The sequence below is a fragment of the Lasioglossum baleicum genome, chromosome 15 (genome assembly GCF_051020765.1).
Source record: "Lasioglossum baleicum chromosome 15, iyLasBale1, whole genome shotgun sequence".
NCBI classification, from domain to species: domain Eukaryota; kingdom Metazoa; phylum Arthropoda; class Insecta; order Hymenoptera; family Halictidae; genus Lasioglossum; species Lasioglossum baleicum.
Window position 1 is genome coordinate 5,075,391 of NC_134943.1, and position 15,656 is coordinate 5,091,046.

At 42.9% G+C, this 15,656-nt stretch overlaps 3 protein-coding genes across 10 annotated transcripts in view; all 3 read left to right on the top strand.

Moving 5' to 3' along the window:
* The first annotated feature begins 849 nt into the window (after positions 1-849).
* Positions 850-4,028, top strand: LOC143216673 (uncharacterized). Of its 2 annotated transcripts, XM_076439965.1 has the most exons (5): positions 850-1,033; positions 1,109-1,162; positions 1,813-1,869; positions 2,865-3,026; positions 3,810-3,950. In XM_076439965.1, the coding sequence occupies exons 1-4, from the start codon at positions 1,017-1,019 to the stop codon at positions 2,989-2,991; spliced, it is 255 nt and encodes an 84-aa protein (XP_076296080.1). In that variant the 5' UTR covers positions 850-1,016; the 3' UTR covers positions 2,992-3,026; positions 3,810-3,950. The 2 variants fall into 2 exon arrangements, with proteins under 2 accessions (XP_076296080.1, XP_076296081.1); XM_076439966.1 differs by lacking the exon at positions 2,865-3,026 and having other exon boundaries at positions 3,810-4,028.
* A 584-nt stretch (positions 4,029-4,612) lies between these two features.
* On the top strand, positions 4,613-9,167 carry LOC143216672 (uncharacterized). Its single transcript, XM_076439964.1, has 4 exons — positions 4,613-4,702; positions 5,033-5,140; positions 5,297-5,502; positions 6,723-9,167. The coding sequence occupies exons 1-4, from the start codon at positions 4,686-4,688 to the stop codon at positions 6,854-6,856; spliced, it is 465 nt and encodes a 154-aa protein (XP_076296079.1). The 5' UTR covers positions 4,613-4,685; the 3' UTR covers positions 6,857-9,167.
* Positions 9,168-12,971: 3,804 nt separating this feature from the next.
* The window catches only part of Dop1r2 (dopamine receptor 2), a 97,871-nt gene continuing 95,186 nt past the window's right edge, over positions 12,972-15,656 (top strand). Inside the window, exons 1-2 of one of the 7 annotated variants that reach the window (XM_076439955.1) lie at positions 12,973-14,633; positions 14,901-15,533. The gene's annotated coding sequence lies outside the window, so the exon portion shown is untranslated. Of the gene's footprint in view, positions 15,534-15,656 lie in introns of all 7 variants that reach the window. The other 6 variants (XM_076439956.1, XM_076439958.1, XM_076439960.1 and 3 more) reach the window with 6 other exon arrangements.

Here is a 15,656-nt window from a genome sequence, read left to right on the forward strand (position 1 = left end):
CATGCCTTCGGTGCCTGGCGGGAGGCGCACAATGTGCGCACTAATGACGTCACAACTTTTGACAATATGAAAAAAATTGTACATACACACATAGTTTAATTCGTCGATAATGTAAATTCATAAACTGGAATAGAAATAAACTAACTGGCGGATGTTGATAATATCGATAATGTAAACAGTCACGTCGATAATGTAAATTCCTATTGAAATATTTTTTGTTGTTGTATTGAAATATGATTCAAAAAGCACTTTTAGTTCTTCCCGAATTTTCCATTTTTCCAGGCTGCTTTTCCAATTTTTCTTTCCCTAAAACCTTATTCGGACTATTACGAACGTTTAAAAAAAAATTCTCCAAATCTGTCCAGCCATTCTCAAGTGATGCGCTTACCGACGAACAGCATTTGATTTTTATTTATATAGATAATTCTATTTGGACTTGCTGAAATAATAAATAATTATTTTTGCTTTTTATTTGACTATCCAAACAACAAATAACTTGTTATTTAAATTTTCATTTAAATAATTATTTATTTAATTTATTTATTGCCCAACACTGCTGAACGGTCGCCAATTTAAAAAAGGCAGCTAACAATTATAATTTAGATAGGACGCACATAAAAATTTCAATTTACTAAAGAGTGCAACATACAAGACAGTTGTGCATTTCAAATGATGGGCTATTGAAGAACACAGAATTTGTATTTGTTTGATTTGCAGGTTTGCACACAAAAGAGAATATAGAGATGAAAGGAAAATGTAGCGAAAATGATCATCCTTCAGAAGTTCGAATAGAATCGCGCGAACGTTCGACTCTCGTTTGCCGTGAAATCGACCAGAAGAAAGAACTGCCGGCTGCAGGAAACAAATGATCTGAGATCATTGGCCCCGTGTGTTTGCTCGTGTCGTCAGATCTGATCGATCGTGTTTCGGCAAGCCCTCGAAATTCCTGTATCCTCGACGTATCCTAAATTTTCTGAATTCCCTCCGAACCACCGATTCCAGAACCGGAAGTAATCATGTGCGACCATTGCTCGTAAGTCTCGATCAATAAATGTTCGCCTATCCGGTTCGAGAAACTTCTGATAAACTTTCTTATTCTTCGTTAAAGAAAAGTGACCGGCCAGAAGGGGTATTCGGGCCAAGTGACGTGCAAATGCGAACAGTGAGTTTATTTTTGGTATCTCCATTTTCAAATGTAAAACCGCAAATGTAGATGCTGATCCGAAGACCTTTCGGAAGCCACGTAGTTAGGGCTTGAAATAATTCCGAAAATAGTTGCTTAAAACGTCTTACAAAGCTTTTGATTGAAATGGTTATCAAGAACCTTTATTTTGAGAGACTGTTAGAATGAATTAAAATTTTCAGCTGTCAGTTTCGGCTATGGTTCCTATGTTATCCGCAGAATCGACCGGCGGTATAAATTATAATTACTAAGTTTTCACCTGGCAGCGTCAATCCAGATAATTTTATGCTATTGATTAACTGATATTCTGTGGTAATCATTTTACAACAAATCAAACATATCAAACCAGCGTTAATGTTTGAACGAGTCCAGCAGCATTCAACGCGTTAAAATGTATAATTAAGTTCATTATGTTGTATTTTATAACATGACGGATTAATTGATACAGTGAAAAGAAAAGAATTTAAACTTCTAATTATGCATTTATAATCCCGAATATAATTTACTGTGAATGTGAGAAGCATATGGAGCTATTTTACTTCACCGCTTCGTTAAAACATCAATAACATGAACAAAATGGCTTTTTCTCCGGAACAATGATTTTATAATAAACCATTTTGCTCTTACAGCGGCGAAAAGAAGAACGGCGAGAAGGATAAGGACTTTGGCGGATGCTGCTCCAAGAAGTATGATCTCTCTTGATTCCCAAGTATCCTGTTGAAATAACAGCTTCTTTACGCTTATCGTCCGATAAAATAACCATTCCATTGTTTCGCGTCATTAAAATCCTATTTGGCGAAAGGCTCGAACCGTGTCGAGTTTATCCGACACCTGTATGGCCGCTGGAAGTGCATTGCGATTATGGGTTAACTCTTGCACTATCGATAATTGCATCTGCAGAATCTACTGCGTGCATTTCGTGTATAGACTGTCTGGAGAAAGATGTAGCTGAAACTGTGGGATTAGGATTTGTTTTGCATGAATATTATGCTTGAAATTTATAACAATCGAGAATGTTTTGGCAAATGAAGGAAGTACAAAATGCTTGGTCGACGTAACCTTAATTTCTTTTTATACATATATACTCAAGTGTGTTAACACATTGTCTGCGGATGGTTTTTTCATCAATCCAGCCTGTAAAGCGGGCAATTTTTTCAGATACGTGCTTACAGTCGCGAAACGATTAATAATATAATCATGACTTACCCATGGTACTACATGTCTCATAATGGCTGGCGCCTAATTTTTACTGTACAACGCGTTTTAAGCGTCTCCGGCAAATAACGTGTTAATTGACTAGGTGGGACATGCTACTCGATAAATATAAATAATTTTGTTGGAGAGAGAGGTTTCTCTGCAAGCCAATTTTATGTGAAACAAAATGTAGATGTCGTAAAGATCGGTTGAAAAATGTAGCTGCAGAAACAGTAAAATAGCAATAAAGAAGCTCGGTAGTTCCGAGTAGGTGGTGAAATAATTACGATCGGCCAGGGGATAGTGTCCCTTTTTCCACGGACCTCCGAAGAGAAACCATAAACGACTATGTATACGCCAACCAAGCATTGACACAGAGGCGGCTCGTTTCCTGCCCTAACGCGCGCAATTATCCCAGCAACAGTGAACTTAGGGGGTGGATCGGTGGTGCAAGGGGGTTAATCGAGTAACTCGACTGACTGTGCAGAGAGACAAAGACAATGGGCGGATGTTGCGGTTCGAAGTGCTGTTCCGGGACGCAGGAAGAAGGAGGTTGTTGCTCGGGAGGAGGTGCACCGAAGGAAACGAAAAATTGTTGCTCTCAGGGGAAGTAACTCCTCGAAATCATCCAGATGCCGGCCTCGAAAGGGTAAAATGATCGTATAGAACGTATAGGGAAACTGCGAGCCACGGTGGCCATACGAGGTCGCGATCATTTCGAGCGAACGCTCCCCGGGAGAACTTCCAAACAAGAACGCGATAACATCGCGGGTCCGAAAATTCGGAATAAAAGTGGAAAGAAATATTTCCGACAATGCAACGCGAGCACAAAGGGACGCCCCTTTGGATTGTCATGCCGCACAACGGGAACAATGATTCCTCCAGGAAGGAACCGTCCCTTTTGAACGGAAGACTTGAGTTTTGTCCCTTGCAAGGGTTCGAGGAGACAGGACGACGTCCTGTGGTCGATTATGTTTAAAAGTTGAACAGGTTTTGCTTGAAGTTGGATTTATTACGGGGAAGCATGATTTTCATCCCGGAGAAGTTGTTTTAAAGCAATTATGTGGGAACCGAATTTTTGCGAGTCTGATGAAATCGTACTAAATTTATAATTTAGAAAATTGTTTCTTTTTACCACGCTTATATTCTACAATATTAGAAAAGCTTTAAAAATTCTTCATTCTCCCATATAGAGTTGTGTATATCTCAAAATTATTTCTAGTGGACGAAACCACCCCTAGAAAATGTTGTACTCGTTCCATAAAATGAATTGGAAAAAAATCATGTCCCCTAAAATCATTCTGAATAGTTTTTGCTCCTGTTTTCGTGCAATTCTTAAGAAAAATCGACCACAGAGCGCGTCGCGAAACGAAATTTCGCGATGACCACCGATGGGAAATTTTAGCATGCAGATCGAATGGTCGTTTTGCAGGGCGAGAGAGGCGGCCGGCGGCTGCTGCATGTCCGGCTGTTGCAAGGATAAAGGGAAACCGAAGGAATCGGAATCGGCCCCTTCGAAATGCTGCGCCGATAGGAAATAAAACGTCTACGAGGGAACCCCGGAAACCCGTTCCCTCCCGATAAAAATTCAATATCTTGTCCGATCGATGTAATCCCCTTGCCCTAATAAAAAGACCCTCTCCCCCATCATCCTCAGAATCTCTGTTTTCTATTCTTTTTCGCATCGCGAATTGTATTTTCCATTCGGCCTCTTAAAACAAACAGTTGATGTTCTTCGATCGTGCAGAAACTAGGCTGCCGGATGCTGATTCAAATTTACTGCGTGAATGCATTGGCACGGCACTATTTTTACCGGATAAATAATATAAATAACCGTGGAGAAATTCGTGTAGATGTTCATTTTTCGACATATGTCCTAGAACTTCTAGAACATTGTATGCACAATTGAAAATATTGAATTGTAAAATTATGGTAAAAAGTATACATTGTATTTCACCCAAAATATTTTGGCCAAGTTTTTTTTTGTGATTATTTTTTGTTACATAATGTAGAAAATATTGGAAGGTACAAAATACATTTAGTTTGAAGAATGAACATTTAATTTAATCCTTTTCGTAATTATACATTTATATAGATCCGTACACTACGTTCCCTGTTGGGTTTAGAATGTATAAAAATGTGAATCTTGATGGTGGGTAGAGCTGCGTTTCTCATATGCATAAAATCATCGTGTATACATTGAAGTAAGGAACATGAACTATCCGTTGTTAATGTCAACAACAGCCCACCATTAACTTCATAGATCAACTAACAAATCATTTAGACAACATCAAAATTGCCGAGTACCATGTGTGACCACTGCAGGTAAGCTATAACTGTTGAAAAATGTATCAAACAGTACTTGAGCAAGTTGAAGAGTCCTTTATTAAAAAATGATTAAACTAAAGTATAAGCTACTCGGTTTCTATCGATTTATCTAACTTCTAAGAAAATAAAAAATATATTAGAGTAACTAATAAAATATATTAGAGCAATAAATAAACTTCGAGGAACAACTTCGTGTTCATCAAAAACCTGTGCTGCCAAATACTCTCAGATTTTATGCTTCATTGGCACGGCTCACAATATTCTCTAAAAACCACCTTCGCAGCGAGAAATCTTCAAAATCATAAAACGCAAACTTGTTCCTTTCAGCACATACAAACCCTTGCTGGAACAGCGACCAGCAGTGCCCTACTATCCACCAACAGGACCAGGCGCAAGCTTACAAGGAGGGCCAGTCCCGTTTCCAGCTGCCACTCCGTGAGTCTTTCTTTATCGCTCCGTTCGACATTGCAGGGGCTTGTTTCGGAATTCCGCGGAGCTGAGAGACTGGATAGCTCTCGGAGCGCGACTAAAACCATTCTCAGTGCGGGACTAAATCGCTTGGATAACGAAAGCCTGCACTGTTTACGACAGAGTCGGACCCGCCATTGACACCGGCTGCTGCAGTTGGGCGCGTGACTGTTGCGGCGGCGGTTGTTGCGCCGGGACCCGCTGCTGCGCGCCCCCCGAACCGGTGCCGGACCTGTCCCAGCTACAATCGCCGCTCGGTTACGGATGCGGGCCACCACTGCCCAGTTACAATCAACCCGGGAGCGATTTCCCCTCGGCAATGAACGCGGGTAAGTGCCACGAATTTCCTAGCAACAAATTCACCTTGGTCCGATACGCTCGATCGCGGACTTAAACGGAACCGGACCTCGATAAACCCCACCCTAATTGGCCGTCAACCCCTGATACCATCCTGACCGTCTTAAATTCACAACATGCGCTGCCACCTCTTGATCTTGTTAGAGGGCTTTAGGAAGGATCTCTGGAGCACCAGGTTTGCTTAAGGGAAATTTATTACCCCCTCTATTGTCTGCTATCATTAAATTTTGCATGCACGGTAACATTAATCATGGTTCTGATTTTTTGTTGAAATTTCATTTTAACGTTGCATTTTTATTGAGGTATTAAACAGTGAGGGAAGAATAAATTGATTTTCATAGGTGTACGAAGATCGTTTATTCTTTCCAGAGTTTTGCACACATGTTCAACAAAAGCCGTAAATTATTCAATTAGAAATTGACTAAAACTTTTCATCGACGTATCCACAAGCGGCCTTGTCTGTCGAAAATTCAGCCCCGCAATTATTTAATCTCAGTATGCTACAACCAAATTTGAATTTTGTTAAGCGGCCATTACTTGCTTGAAATTTCGGAACTTTCGGCTCTCTATTAAATTCCAGTGTCTCGTCGCGTACGATGGGATCAGATAATCGTGCGCCTTTCTCTGTGCTATGTCAGCCAGCAGGAAAGCTGCATGTTCAAAGTTTTATAGTAATTGTTAACGCGTCGACTGCCACGCGTTAGATAAATGCGAGCGAATAAGGGAAAAGAATAAATTATTTTTGCACTTCAATTCGTTCTCTAGTTTGGACACTTTTGTGCATCTCACCTTAACCTTGCCTTCGGAAACTCGAACCTTAATCAAGAGTAAAATTAGTTTTTCAATTCCCTTCGCGGGGTGGTAGAACGAAGTTTCCCGGGCTAAGGGCTTGAAGATGGGATTGAATGGCCTTGGGAAACGAATTAATTCGCGTGAAAAGAACCGCCGACGCATCGGTGTTAATCTAAACGAGGTTTTAAAGCAACCCGTTCAAGCACGTTATCCGTCGGTCTAACGAGATTACGCGAGTTATCGCGGTGTTAATTACGCGGGAAGTCGTTTGCGCGTTAAGGGTCCGGAATTGATTTACAATAAACTGCGATATAATCCCCGCGAGACTGTCAAATCCGAAGGATCTGCAAAACGCTACCGACTAGTTTTAGACTCGTCGTTCAACTTCTCTATTTTGCAGGATTCTCGCGCGAGAATGACATGAGGGTGCCATGCGTCACTACAAAGAAGGAAGAACCAAACTTGCCTAAGTGTTTCGGTGGCGATTGCCAAGATTCCGAGGACTGTGGGAGCGATGGAGTCTCGACCGTCTAATCGGCCACCTAGGTGAGACCTAAAGGAGATGTCCAGGAATGCGACGCAATGGGACCAAGCGACCGAAAGTGCACGGTCGCGTTTTCGTCGCGTCAACAGCTCCGAAATGGCCGAGTGACTCCCCTAAACTCTCGCCGGGGTGTGCAAACGCCGATCGATCATCCGCTCCCCGGGAATCACGGAAGAGCCTCGCTCGATAATTCCTCCTTCCACGAATCCTCCTTCCACTTTCCTTCCTTCCTTCCTTCCTTTCCCGCGTAATTTGCCGAACGATTAAAGCACCGTCGCCGCGGATCAACCGACGAACATTCTTCGCCGATTGAAAAATGTTCGATCGCACACTAAAACCGCCGACACGTCCTCCAGGAGCGCCGCATACTTCCCGAGGCCCGCATCGTTTCGCGAGCAGAATCGCAAATTAATTTTCCTTCGAGCCAATCAGGCTGCATCCAGCTGTATTTCATTTTTCTGCCTTGGTTGATTTTAATAAATTGAAAGTATGAAGAATTGTGATCGAACAATTTTTATTTCACGTAATGATCCACAATCTAATAATACACCAAATAAGTTTCTCAAAATTCACCGAGCTTTTCCCAACACTTGGACACTTCATAGGACCCTTGACACGAAAACTAAACCTTGTGTTGCGCTCTCTGGCAGTGTACTCGTAAATCAGAAGCTTTAGCTAGCAGCCCATTCATGAACCGATATTTTTACACGGTGTCTCTGTTTCCATAAGTTTCATGAACGTCCAGCGTTCGGTGGCTACATCGTTTACTATCAAACTTATAGGGTAGGAAGCGGGGACGCATCTCCCGCGTCTCATTCGCTGTCAATATTCTTCGCTTTTATCGTCCGCGAGGGAATCGTCAGCCGACGAAATTGCCTCGAGCTAACGCCCACCCTCTGTACAAGCACTTTGCGGGGACCTTGTCTACACGCAATGCGCGGCCGTGGTTCGTTCCAAGCCTGTGTCTAACCAGCCGAGAACGAAGACGAACGATTGCGGTTTAATTCCGAGCGTTTACCTGCCCCTTCAAGAGGACATAGCTTCGTGAAGATGAAGAGTAAGCGATCGGGAACGATGAATAATCGCGCAGCCGACGCGATGGTGTATTGTTCGTTTCACTGATTGGTTAATCGTGGATAGAACCGTGTCTACCGAAATCCTATTAGAAGAGAGCGATTCAATCACGGAAATTGCAAATTCCGATGAGATTTCATTTTTCTGTGACGCATCCGAGTGAACATTATTTCTTTTTGCAGTTAAAAATGAATTTTTACTGTGGCATTTCTGTCTACATATTGTTAAAAAAATTGCGAGAAATCTCGATGAATTCAGTCTTGTAATTTTATATAAATAATGTGCTCGATACTGTCAGTGTTAAACGTACCACAGTAAAAATGAATTTGGCTACCGGGGGAAATAATTGTGTCCGTACAGAGGCAGTGTCGGTGAAGTATTAATCAGGCCGGTCAGTATCGTCGCCGGCGCGATTAAGGGTTCCGTTGTCAGCGTCGAAGGGCGTTCCGATGAGGCGTTAACGAGGATCCGGATTCGATATCCCCGGATGCGTGCAATAAATTCCGTCAGGAAACTTCTAACGAGGCAAATAGCCGCGTAAGGGATCAAGCTGACGTAAAACTGTCGTAACGGGTATCGTAAAGCTGTGGGCGGATGATAATTGCGCCTCCAAGAAACGTTGCGACTATGGGCGAAAAGGAAACGTTCGAACTTTCCCGTCTCGACTCCCTACATCTTTCTTTTTTCTTCTTCTTCTTTTTATTGGCCGACGGAAAAACTGCGAGCACAACGGAGACGAGAATGGTTCACGATAAACAACCGTCTCTCACCGGCCGGGTTAACGATGCTGGAATTAATTACCGAGTTTCGTTAACGTTCCCAGTTACCCACGCTGTGGGACCGAACGACCTGATGATCATCAAATGTCTCCAACTTTGCCTCTGCTTTATAGACTTTAATGAATTTTTGAGGAGATCGACATTGTGATGTAATTTTTATACCCTATTCATACTGAGCACCTCGATTCTAACATGATTGTTATTAAAGAAGTCATTACGAATTTTTCCCAATGTACAGTGACTCCCACTAATATTTGGATACTCTTAAAAACACCATAATTTTTTTAATATTGGACTATGCGATTTGAACATTTTTGGGAAGTTAGAGCAATTTGTTTACTACAGGATGTGAAAAGAAATTTTTTCAAAAATTGCATGTGATCGGAATTGTAGAGAAAATAGGGTAAGGTTGCTCAAGTCGTACCCCTTAAGAAACAAACCACATAAAACTTAGGATTTATCAAATAAATAGAAATTAAATGTGTTATTCAAAACTTATGTTAATATTGTTGTTATTTATTATATCGAAATTTGAAAATCTATATGCTTTCACGTAAAATAAACTAAATCTTTATACATCGGTACGACTAAAGTAACCGATTTCCTAAGTCGTACCTAAGAATTCGATTAAGCAACAATAATAATTAAAACGAATTTTTTATTAATCTGTTTACGTGACACATAGGTATTCAGTTAGTACAAACATCACGTACAAATTTTGTTGTTGTTTTGTCAACTCCAGCGCATACATCGTGCACCCATGATTTGCATTTCAAGCATTGAATCATGTTTTCCTCCCGATCCTCTCCACAAATAAAACAAAACCAATCGCTCTTTGCTTCTTTTTAATTTTGAATGCCAATACCCTTTTATTAATTACTGCGTTTCTTTCATTTGCCGCATTTTTTATGTTTTCTTTATTCTGCGTTGACGTTATTTCGACTGACAAGGTAGTACGACTTAGGAATCTCATATGGGTACGACTTAAGACACGGCACAAGTTAAATTTAAAAAGTAAACATAACCTAACATTGAATAAAATTAATACGATTTCGTTTCGACCAAACGATTGTGTAAATTCTACTGAATTTATATTTAATAAGGAACATAATTTTAGTAATAATTTACTTGCAAGATTAACTACCAAACACATATGCGGAAAATTATAAGAAAAATGAAATAAACTTACTTGATGACAGGATTTATAATGAGGCTGGTTTATGGCAGACAGTAATACGTAAAGCAACTTGGTTGACTCAGATGTATATTTGGTTGCTGTTGTATGTGCTGTTGCCGTAGTTCGTTCAAAATTTAAGTGGTACGACTTAAGCACTGGTACGACTTGAGCAACCTTACCCTACTAAAAATTGCATTTTACAACTTTTTTATGCGGGCCTATATTGAAATTTTAAAAAACACGTTTTGTAGATCTGTGTCAATTATATGTACTGTGAATGTTTCATAGCAATCGGTTGATGCGGGAAAAAACGACAGGCATTGAAAGATGTAAGAATCCTTAGAATTACTGCAGTTGGAGGTCGAAAATCGTGAAAAACTTCAATTTTTACCATCTTTAAACGTTTATAGCTCATTACAACGTCGATCGATTTTGATGAAATTTTCAGAATATGTTTAATTGATGCAGATCTACGAAACGTGTTCTCCAAAATTTTCTATATAAGCCCACATAAAAAAGTTGAAAAATACAACTGTTAGTATTCTCTCTGCAATTCCGACAACTTGTATTAGTTTTTTTCAAAAATTTTTGTCACGTTGTGTGGCAAACCAATTGTTATAACTTCTCCAAAAATGTCAAGTCGTATATTCCAATATTAAACAAGTTATGGTGTTTTCAAGAGTGTCCGAATATTAGTGGGAGTCACTGTATACAATGCAATTTAAGCTACATCGCCCAAAGTAGTACAACTCGCACAATTTCTCAAAGTCATGAGGATTACTGAATATCAAAAGATTCTCTGGAGACGGGTTTTTGATCGTCTGACGATTGTAAGCACCGACCACAAGAACCCAGAAGCAGATATTGAAAAATAAAGTATATGATACTATAATGTAATTGGTTCTTCCCCGAGTAACATTAATTTTCTTTTAGCCAGGTCGTTTTGTCCCATTCTGTGACGCCAGTTTACGCGATCCATTCATCAACGCGGCGAGAGTGTCTGGGCGGGCCGAAACTGGGCCGAACTGCTGTGGCGATCGTATACTTTGCGAAGACATCCCCTAATTTGCCTGGGCTGCGATGTCGAGAAGCCTCGGACACAACCCTCTGTGTTGCTGAAATGCGAATCTTGCGTTCCGTTATCCTTGTTTTGTGCCACCCCCGCAATATCTGGGCTTACTTTCCATCAAATTATACAGAAATAGGTCATCTTTGGGAATTTGTTGCTCGGATATCAAATGAATTTGTTAAATCTTTTTATGCAAGATAAAAATAATATTGTGTGTCGATTGCAAGGAATAGAACGAGTTACAAACAATAAATTAGAATAATATTCCCACTATTTTGGGTTTCACAAGCAGAGTCTATTTATTAGGGTCCACTATTTTAAAGGATACTGTTGCGTGAGGCGTCCGCAGATAGCGATAGTGATTGATTCGAACGACGAATACGCAACAGTGTGTGCTCCAGTGTCTTAGTTTATTGGTTCTCATTGTAAGCTCGTCTTTTCCAGGACTCGGAGAAGAGTTTCCCTGGGATAAGAGTGGATTCAATATTCGAAGACTCTGGATTTCGACGGGCGAATTCGAAAGTGGTCCGAAGCACCGATCAACCACCCCCTGAATCCTCGAAAAACGATGGGAAATATCGCGTCCCGGATTTCGATGGTCCTAAAAAGGCGAGTCGACGTACCTCAACGATCCGCGGTAATCTATTCGGAACTGTTAGAATAGCTCTGGTCCATAAAGGCGGGTATTTGCAGCCAGCGATTAGAGAGAGACGCTGGGCTCGAGGCAATAAAGCGGAAGCGTTCACCTTTAATGAATCGGAAAGGAATTCCCGGCCGAGCAGACAACGAGTTCAACCCTACGGGGTGAAAACGACATTAGACAGAAGAATGAACGACTACTGGCTCCTCCTCCGTCGGGGAATTCTGCTTTGTCCCTGTTCGCCGGCCAGTTCTATTTAATCCCTTCTAGAAAACACGAAACCGGGCCGGAACCGGACTTTACCCGTAACCTAGAACCCAAATTCGGTTGTAGGTCGCGGTTGGAACAGTGGTACTTCGGTGTAAAATACGCGACTGCCATTGTGTCGATGTTCAGCTGAGCTATATTCCCGTTTCGTGTCGCCGAGTTTCGAAATTGATGCTCTGTTACACGATTAGGAGGTTGTTTCTGGTATTTTTTGGAATTTGTTTTTATTTTTGGGATCGTTGTATATCCCGATTTTCAAATATTCGCAATTTACATACACAATTCTTAGCAGTGCAGTATTACTTGGTAGGACATGTTTATGGTTGAGTTCTCAATCACCAAGTATCCTAGGATTGGTAAAACATGAGTGACAATCTTATGAACACAGAGAGCAATCCTCTTTTGTAGTCTTCTGCTAGGCCGGATCTAAATGTTAGATAGAAAGCTGAAAGTCGAAATTACATTTCTTGGTGCACCTAAGGTAAAACCACTATGGGATTACAGTGAGTAAGAATACTAGCGAGTACCACCCTTATAACTCCTTCTCCATTAGTCTCAGAACGTCTTTGAAAGATACCTCCGTTGGAAAACAAAGAAGAAGAGCTAAGGGACAGGGAAAATCCCACGAAACACTGACAAAAGCCCCTACTTACTTGCCAAGTATTTTGTGGCACTGGAACCGACTTAAAAGTCAAGACAAGAAGTCTGCTATTCTATAGACAGACAACTTCTTGATGTTCGATCAAGAATCATTCGAACAAAACCTAGAAAAGGGAACGCCAAAATCACTGATTGTCAAGATCCTTATGCATCGAAGGTAGGATCACTACGAGCTTGCGAACATGTCCGAAAGATCTTTCGAAGCGACGGGTAAAAAGATACAGGCCTAGCAGCCTAGAAGAGTCATCCAGCCCGCGGCAAAGAGGAGGCTCGGCGCGTCGGAAAAAGAGCAAACAATCGCGGAAGGTGTGCAAGCTTTGGCGGCTCGGGCAAACAGCGTATCGCTTGCACAGAATTGGCAGCCGTAGGTGCGTGTGGACGTCGGCAGGGCGTCTCGACGCGAGGCGACGCGAGGCGAGGGTGCCGTTGAATGGGGAGCGCACGCGCCACGGGTAACAGAGGTTTGGGGCCACGCGGCGGCACCAGTCGCTCCTCTCAAACCGCGAAACACGTCCCGGCGTCCTCGAGGACCAGAATCGCGAGACTCGCAGATCTCTCTCTCTCTTTTTTTCTCTCCTTTTCTCTCACGCTCTCTTTTTCTCTATCCCGGCGTCGAAACAACCCGAATCGCCGTGGATCGCGTGTGCAAACCGGAAATCGGTAAACCAGCCCCAACAACCTCTGAACCTTCGCCAACAATTCCCCGACAATCCAATTTGCAAGAAACTGCAATAGGATCTTTCTCCAGTCAACAAAGTGACCTTCCCGACGAGATCCGGCGAGATTATGCGAACGACCTTGAAGCTGCAACCGGAAGCGTGCACCGGACTCGCGTGTTCTTGGTGTCTTGTATTTGCATAGATTCTCTTTGGCATCGTCCTCTTAACACTTTGACATCGGGACACGTATAAATGTATTTTTTTTCAATGTTTCTCCGTGACATCATCATACTTAATTTTGCGCCGGTTTTCATTCGGCCAGTATAAATACCCGGCGTCAAAGTGTTAACATTAACCTTAGTAAATCTTGGAGCATCTGCGTCTTTAAAGTGACTTCCGGTGGAATTTAGGAAGTTGACCTTCGAGAAGGAACTCTGCGGAAATGGTGTTCCCTCCAGTGTCGCTGTGTCGGGGGATCTTCGGGATTATCTAGAAGGATTAACTGTTGGTACCCCGAGATCTGCTGGTTCGTTGTGGAAAGTTTGTCCTTGAATCACAGGGCCGAGTTGTCAGGGGGCAGTTAGTGTGCCGTCGATAATCGCGGCTAAATCGATGGACCTGCGATTAGGATAGTTAGAGCGGAGAACGCGCGCGTCCTTCGAAGAGGAAGACGACGCGGGATTAAACGCGGGTGAAGGGGGCTGGGGTACTGCGGGTGGGCGGGTAGATTTGGTGATTGAAGATTGGTGGTTGGAGACGCAAGTGATGGATACGGGACTGGTAATTAGTTGAGCGGTGGAAGGGGAACAGATTTTTGGGGTCTTGAGTGTTGATGGTTTATCTAAATTCGTTAGCTGCCTCGGTTACTTTAACTTCCAAGGTGCAATCTCAAAGACATAATTTCCACAGTTTTAGCTGTTAATCTCTACTAATCTTCTCTAATGCCATACTAACCTCGTTTGAAAGCATCTCTACGATGTCGCCAAACATCACAGGGGCCGGCTACGTGATTTCTCTAGAGGACGCACTCTAAACCTGTTAGCTGGCTGAGCATCCTTCTAATTCAAAGGTGCAAACTCCGACACTCCAACCCACAGTTTCAGCTGTTGATCTCTAATAATCTCCCCAGCTACCACGCTAAATCCAAAGCTTCTGCGTGATGTCTCTAAACACAACTAGGTCTTTCCACTAACAACTTAGAGGCTGTGTTACTTGGAGTTCGACTTCGCGGCGCAGAACGTTCCACCGCTTTAAAGTCGGGATCTCGCGAGGCCTGGCGCCGTCGATCCTAGAGCTCTCGATCAATTAAAAGTTTTTCGCGGAATCCCGCTCACCTCCGCTCGTTACGGTTCCGCAGCCGAGAGGCGGCGAGCCGAGGATTTGTCCCCGGGGGAAACCGATAAATGGATTGAACGCTCTTCCGGCGGAGCTCCTTTCGAAAGGTAAACGCCGGCTCGACTCGAACGCCAGTCCCTTTTGCTACCGTCCAATTAGCTCCTCGATCCAGGCCCCGCGATCGAGATCGATCGATCCCGATCCCCCTCTGGAGACCAGAACTACCTAGCTCTGGCTCCTTTTCGACTCAAGACCCGCTCCTTTCCCCTTCTGAACGGTAAACACAACCCTGCACCGGGTTCTGAAACACATTTTCCCTGAGAAATCACTCGGTGGCCGGTTCCCCTTGAACATTCTACATCTGTTTCTCCTAGAATTTAATGCAAACTTCCTTAAAATCATCACCATGGAACAATTAGCCGAATCTCGCCGGGCGACGCCTGCATCTCTCCAGCAACCTCCCATAAACCTCTCTTACTGTCTCCATGTCCCCATCGCGTTCCACGAGAAAACAGTGTTCCATAAGATTGAACGTTCTTCGTTCTAAGGGGGACAGGCGCCAAGGGGCCCCATAGGGTAGCGGATCGGGAACTGTGGGGTATCGTCAAGAACAGTGTCACTATTGCCATCAACCTGGACATCGATCCTGTACACGTTTCATCCAAGGACCTCGAGTTTCCATCAAAAGAGGCCAAGGGACCGTTTTGGATGAGTGGTGTCGCGTGGTTTTCCGATCGTATTCTTACCGCTTTAAATCGGTTCGCACCGGATTACCGATCCTGGAGGATCTCGCGTGTTAATCGAAGATCACCTCTACAGTGTTCGCGACCGTCGTCTATCTCTCTGTGCTTTAAGTAAATACGATTCCGAATTGGAACGCGAACTTGCGGCGCAGCGATTAGTCCGCCGCTGAATTATTTTCCGGTTTAATTGTGCGTCCTTAATTGAACCCTGCGGAACGATAAATCCTGAGGACCAGCTGAACACAGGATCCACGGACCTCTCAGGTAACGTTTAAACGAGATCCTCCTGCTTTATTGTCCTTTTTTCTCCTGGTTTTTTATTGTGCCTTTAAACGTCTCATCCGAGATTCACTTTAGCTGCGCGACGACGTACAGAGGGGTGTCTTT

Bases quoted from the DNA above. Each gene is read 5' to 3' on its own strand.
- LOC143216673 (XM_076439965.1), top strand. The intron at 1,163-1,812 runs GTGAGTTTATTT...TTGCTCTTACAG, and splicing joins GTGACGTGCAAATGCGAACA to CGGCGAAAAGAAGAACGGCG. The intron at 1,870-2,864 runs GTATGATCTCTC...CTGACTGTGCAG, and splicing joins GGCGGATGCTGCTCCAAGAA to AGAGACAAAGACAATGGGCG.
- LOC143216672 (XM_076439964.1), top strand. The intron at 5,141-5,296 runs GTGAGTCTTTCT...TGTTTACGACAG, and splicing joins CCGTTTCCAGCTGCCACTCC to AGTCGGACCCGCCATTGACA. The intron at 5,503-6,722 runs GTAAGTGCCACG...TCTATTTTGCAG, and splicing joins CCCCTCGGCAATGAACGCGG to GATTCTCGCGCGAGAATGAC.